This window comes from Musca autumnalis, unplaced genomic scaffold (genome assembly GCF_047663935.1).
Source record: "Musca autumnalis isolate F117 unplaced genomic scaffold, ASM4766393v1 scaffold_5, whole genome shotgun sequence".
In the NCBI taxonomy this organism is placed as follows: Eukaryota; Metazoa; Arthropoda; class Insecta; order Diptera; family Muscidae; genus Musca; species Musca autumnalis.
This window is the reverse complement of record NW_027412088.1, coordinates 191,173,034-191,179,665: the sequence shown is the minus strand read 5'-3', so window position 1 is coordinate 191,179,665 and position 6,632 is coordinate 191,173,034. Positions and strand designations below refer to the sequence as shown.

Here is a 6,632-nt window from a genome sequence, read left to right as displayed (position 1 = left end):
TCGAACTTAAACTCAGTTTGGGCAAAATATTACGAAAGCCAAATCGGTTGATTCATTCGAGAGTTATCGCGTGCTCCAGCCAGACAGACGGACGGACATTGCTAAATCAACTCCAAATTGTCTGAAACGGATTTCGTCCAAACATAATTGGGGTCTAAAACCATTATTTCGATGAGGCACATTTTGCCGGTATGAAAGTGTATATGAGGAAAAGTCAAAATTTTTTAGTTTCCATGAAGCCAAGGTTTGCACTATTATAATACGCGAACTATTGTAGTTTGCCAGTAACTATGACTATTGCTGGATTAATTTAGATGTTTTTGTACAAAGCTCAAAAATTTAGCAAAAAAATTTAATTTACGTGGTAGTTACGACCGCGTAAAGGAAAAACCATAGGTAAAAACACGTTGAATCTAAACAGGTTTTTTACATTGCTATTCGATTTCTGATTAAATCATTCAAATGACGGACATCTGACCAAAGTAAAAGTTGGAGAATACAAAATGAAGATTACACTTCTAATGTATCACTTTCCAAAATTTCCACTGCATCCACCTTTTATGGATGCTGACATTTTGAAGCCGGATTTCAGGTGTTTTTTGTATTTTTTATCTAACTGGGACGCGCATTCGGATATTTCGAAAAACAAATTATAGGATTAAAGAACTCGCGATTTCGCATAATCTGATATGTATATTGAGTATGTAGCCCACACAGCAGCAGAGTAATCTACTGCCAAAGGCCAAAAATTAGTGTGATATTTTTTCTAAAAAACCTATTTTTTGGGTACAGTATTTACAATATCGTTTTGAGTGTTCTGGTACCCCGCGATATTTTAGTTTTTCGACGATCCGGATCATATGAATCACAGATCGTAAAAATCCATCTACTAGAACGGCGGAAATGGCTACTGCAAAAAATGAAAAATTTGCGAAAAATGCTTTTCAAAATATCGCTGACTAATTCGTGTTTTATGTGGATCGTTTCCATTTCAATGAAGAAAGTGAATCATCACTCGCGTTTGTGCGAAAACAGCGGTTTGAAAAATTTAGTGGTATGGGAGCTGTATCCGATTTATCCAAAAAATACTGTGTGATGCTACATCCACGGTTCTTGATGGATTTTATTGAAATATGTTTAGATCGATGTATTTTTTCACGGTTGATAGTGAAATCGGATGCGCATAAAAATTGTATGCACTTTGTGCAAAATATAAGCGTAATACAGTTTGTTGCACACTAAACTGCAGACGATGCTACATCTTAGCAGCCAAAGTAAATCCTGGCAAATGTGTACAAATTAAAAGAGAAGAATTCGCTGTATTGGTAAACCGCATGCGCATCAAGTGATTTTGAGGATTTCGCGATTTACACGCATTTCATTTGAATCTTCGCGATGTTTAGATTACGTACATATTTTTTATATATTTTTCAGATGCATAAACAGCTTGAATTTTATTAGAACAAGTTGTAAACTACCAATTGTTTTGAATGCTTTCCTAATTTCCGCGAAAATTTACAACTTTTTCACTAAAGTTATGGGACCTCAGTAACCATATAGTATGTAGGGAGCCCCTAATTAAGAGAGTTTCTCAATATAATGATTAGAGTCTTTTAAAGATTTTTTTCTTTTTATCAGAATTGAAACCGCCATAACTTTTGCGCGCAACAACCAAAATTAGTATCTCGAACAGATTTAAGAATGGGATTTTTTTTCCCAATCTATGTACCAAAAATCATTCATGTAGCTTAAAAAAAAATTTTTAATTTTTTTTTTATGGAAAACTAAAAAATTTTGTCTTTTCTTCATATACCCTCGTTAGCATAAATGCTGAGGGTAAAAAAACAATCCTCAGAGTTGTCTGTGGAATTAATTTGTTTTCTTTACGAAAAACAGTCCTCAAAAGGGTCTGTAGAAAAACTCTGATGTGTCTGAGAATTTTTTTCTATGGAAAAACAGTCCTCAGAACTGCCTGGGATTTTTTCTATAGAAAGACAGTTCTCAGAGTGGTCTGAGGATTTTTTTCCATATTATTCAGTTCCTCAGGCCCCTCTGAGGATGGTTTTTACTATAGGAAAAAAATTCCCGAAAACAGTTTATCGTATTAAAAAAATCTTCAGCCTCCTCTAAGGACTGTGGACTGTTTTTTATTTAGAAAAAAATTCCTCAGGTCCCACTGAGGACTGTTTTGAAAAATTAGTGTAAAGTTGTTTACAAAATGCATAAATAAAAACAGTCCTCAGAGGGATCTGAGAATTTTTTTCTACAAAAACAGTCCTCCGAGGAATCTGAGGATTTTTTTTTGCAGACAAACAGACTTCAGAGCAGTCCGAAGATTTTTTTCTATACAAAAAACCGTCCTCAGAAGGGTCTGTGATTTTTTTTCTGTGGAAGACCGCAAGATGTGTTCTGGTGTATGTAAAAGACCTCAAGAGATCTTTTGTTGTCAACATAAGCCCTCAAGATATCTTCTGTTATCTTTAGAAGACCTCAAGAGGATTTCTGTTGTCTGTAGAAGTCCCCAATAGGTTTTCTATTATCCAAAAAAGACCTCAAGGGGTCTTCTGTTGAATACAAGTTATAGGCTCTCGAGAGATCTTCTGTGATCTAAAAATACCTCAAGAGTTCTGTTGTCTATATAAGACACCATGAGATCGCCTTTTACAAAAAAAGCCCTGAAGAGGTCATCTGTTTTTCTACGGAAAATCTCCAGAAGTTTTTTGTTGTGAATATAAGACCTCATGAGGTTGTCGGTTATCTAAAGAAATCCACAGAAGGTCTTTTGTTCTCTATAGAACCCATCGACCTATTAAAAATGCTTCATTGGGTCTTCTGTTGTCAATAGAAGACCTCAAGAGGTAATCGGTTGTCTAAAGAATACCACAGAAGGCCTTTTGTTGATTATAGAATACCTAAGAAGGTTTTCTGTTGTCTATAAAATACATCAAAAATTCTTTTGTAGTCTATACAAGACCTCAAGATGTATTCTGTTGTCTAAATGAGACGACCTTAAGGGTTTTCTATTATCCATTGAACACCTAACAGACCTCTAAGGGTCTTCTGTTACCTATGAATGACCTAAAGATGTCTTCTGTTGCCAATAGAAGACCTCAAGGGGTCTTCTGTTGTCTATTTAAGACCTATCGAGGTCTTCCGTTGTTTACAGAAGATCTCAAGAGGTCTTCTGTTGTATATAGAATTCCTCCAGTGGTCTTAGGCCTTTTTACGGCAGGAAGGTTTCTTATACAGGACAAGAATGTCTTCTTATGAATGTTGATCTTTTTATACAAGATCAGTACTTCATATAGAAGAACAGAAGAACATGCGGTCTTCATATAGAAGACCAGAAGGTTTTTTATAGAAGAACAGTCAGTATGTACTTTTATAGAAGATCAAAATGTCCAATCTAGAGAACCAGAAGGTATTTTATAGAAGTCCCGAGGGTCTTTTTATCCAAGAAAAGAAGGCCATCTTAAAAGAAATCACTAGATCTTCTCATAGAAGATAAAATGGTCCTCTCATAGACTATCAAAAAAGGTCTTTTATAGAAGATACTTTTATAGAAGATCAAAATGCCTAATCTAGAGAACCAGAAGGTATTTTATAGAAGCCCAGAAGGTCTTTTTAACGAAGAACTGAAGGCAATCTTAAAAGAAATCACTAGGTCTTCTCATAGAAGATAAAAAGGTCCTCTCATAGACTATCAAAAATTCTGATAGAAGATCAGAAGGTCCTTTGATTTAATTCAGATGGTCCTCTCATATAATTCTGAAGGTCCTATCATAGAAGATCAGAACGCCTGCTCATAGATGATCAGAAGGTCTTCTCATAGAATGTCAGAATGTCTTCTTACACAAGAAAAGAAGGTCTACTCATATAAGATCAGAAGGTCTTCTCACAGAAAATCAGCAGGTCTCCTCACAGAAAATCAGAATGTATATCTATAAAAGATAACAAGGTCTTCTCATAGAAGATAAAATGTCTTCTCTCCTCATAGCTGATCCGAAGTTCTTATAAACAACAAAATACCTCTTGGGGTCTTGATATGATATGAGGGATGTTCCTTGACCTTTAAGACAAGGAAAGACTTTTCTAATCTTCGCCCCATGCTGCAATAATTACAACTGTGGTCAAAATAGTAATGATTGTGAGCCAATAAAAACAGTACGTAATCCATAGTTCAAATAGGCTGATGAATAAAAGCTCTTTTCCAATTCCCTCTCTAGTTTGCATCTATAACCAAAAATACATATCCATTCCATATCCATATCCTCAACTCTTTTGAAAACTTCGCAAAAAAGTGAACAACTCAATTGCATGGCAATATAGAAAATCTTTCAAGCGTAAAGTAGCAAAGAGCGAGTGATAGAGAAAGTTTTTCTAGCATTAAAATATCTAATAACACTTTTTTGGGATTACATGGCATCAAATAGCACATACATATAAACAAATATATACATATGTAAGTCTGTATGTGTGCTGTGTATGTGCAACTTTATAATATATTGGATAGTATTAAATTTGTTTAAAGTGCTATTAAAAGTTTTGCGAATTAGAAATGTCTGTGTGCGACGAGCTGCCATGAAGCCTAGAACTGTTTGGAGAAAACTTCAAGGAGAAAAATGATGATTTTTGATGTTATTTAAAAAAAGTGATGGAAAAAAATAATGAAACTTTGTTTGATTAAATTTCATAATTACACTTGAATTGGTTTGAAAAAAAAATTTTGTAATAAATTTAAAATTCAAATGAAAGTGGAAGGTGTTCATAATCATTCTTAGAGACTTTTACCATGTGCAAGAGTTGCTAAAAACTTTGGCCCTGCAAACAGATTTATTCAAACTGGTGACGAAGAAAGGAAAAAAATAGACTTTTTGTTGGCAAATTTCTAGAGTTAAGGCAATCACTTAATTGACTTAGGTCAAGGTTAACATCGTTGATAAAAAAAAGCTTCAACTTAACTTATTAACAAAATTGACTGACTGACCTTGACTGTCTGATAATGTTATGCAAAAATTTACATTCAAATTTTAAGATGTGATAGCATCATTCTATGCTGATATTCCGTAATTTATGCGTTGATATTTTTGTTTTATAAAATTTTATTGAGAACAAAAAAGGATTGTTTTTTGTCATTTGTCAGGCCACGCTGTTGCTTTGCTGTATCAAATAAATTAAATATTGTCTTTTGCATATAAATTAAATTCCAGAAAAAGATGATATTTTATTAGCGAATAATAATGAACGAGCTGTGTATTTGAATATTCATAAACTAAGCTGGTGTCCCCATATCAGCCAGACGACTCTTACTTGTCCGCATTCAGTCAATTCAGTTCTCAGCATCCTTTCAAACTAGAAAGAGAAGAAAAGAAGAAAAAGAAAAGTGAAAAATTACAAATCTTTTTTTTTCGATAACACACAAAAAATATATAACAAAAAATGTCCCGTCGCTCTCCACCTCCTCCCCGCTTTAATACAATTAAAATATTATTAGAAGAAAGCTACTGTTAATATTTTAGCAGCAAGAAATGCTGCAGGGCATATGATAACAAATTGTATAAGAATTTATCCAGCTAAAGGTCAAATACCATAATAGATTTTGACACGCACACACGGAGAAATCACACTAGGGTCACATAAACTTAAACATATACTAACTAGCATACCAAAATAATCTTCACTTTTTTTGTGTTCTCGCTTTAAGTAAATATAAATCCTGTATTATCCTAAAGGTCAGCTGGAACAAAGAATGCTGCTAACCAACATGTCAAAATTAATAAAACTCGTGCAGAAGAAATATCTTATAGGGACATTGAATTTGCAAAAATAGATAGGATAAATATGTGTGGAAAGACACTAAAAATAGTAGAAGACAACTTTCGACAAATGAGATGACAATTAAAGAAGACGTGTACTTCGAAGAAATAGGTTTGAGTTCCAGACATATTTTAAGAGCATGCAAGCTAAACTTTCAAGTCAGGGTGAAATTAGACTATTTTTTCATACGTAAACCAGTCCTCAGAAGGACTGTCCTCTTCAAAGGGTCCTAAGAAAATTTTCCTAAAGAAAAACAGCCCTCAGGAAGATCTGACGAATTTATCTATAGAAAAAGCGTCCTCTAATGGACCTGACTGAGTATTTGTTTCTGTAGAAAAAAACACAGCCTTTTACAGTAAAAGCCTCAGGTCCACCAGACAAATTTTGAGCAATACAAAAACAGTCCTGAAGAAATTTTTGCTATAGAAAACAGTCCTCAGGCATGGCCAGAATTGTTTTTATAGAAAAACAGTCCTCAGACTGTCCTGAGGGGTTTTCTAAAACAGTCCTCAGGAGTGGTGCTACGGAATTTTTCTAAAGAAAACCGGTCCTGATCAATTTGTTCCAATTTAAAAACATTCCTGAGGACTTTTTTTATTTAGAAAAAATTCTATAGGAAAATAGTCTTGACCAATTTGTTGCAATATAAAACTAGTCTGAGGAATTTTTTCTGTATTAGAACAGACCTCATGTGGAGCTGAAGAATTTTGTTCTATACAAAAACAACCCTGATGATTTTTCTGTAGAAAGACAGTCCTCAGTGGAAAGTAATACTTATTTTCTATAGATGGGAAGTCAGGAAATTTTTCAATAGA

The 6,632-nt window shown here is 33.9% G+C and overlaps 1 protein-coding gene across 1 annotated transcript in view; it reads right to left on the bottom strand.

The window, feature by feature from the left end:
- Nucleotides 1-5,199: 5,199 nt before the first annotated feature.
- The window catches only part of CSN7 (COP9 signalosome subunit 7), a 137,803-nt gene continuing 136,370 nt past the window's right edge, over nt 5,200-6,632 (bottom strand). Inside the window, exon 5 of the mRNA XM_073990970.1 lies at nt 5,200-5,352. Within this exon, the coding sequence (XP_073847071.1) occupies nt 5,348-5,352 (5 nt within the window). The 3' untranslated portion in view covers nt 5,200-5,347. The remainder of the gene's footprint in view (nt 5,353-6,632) is intronic.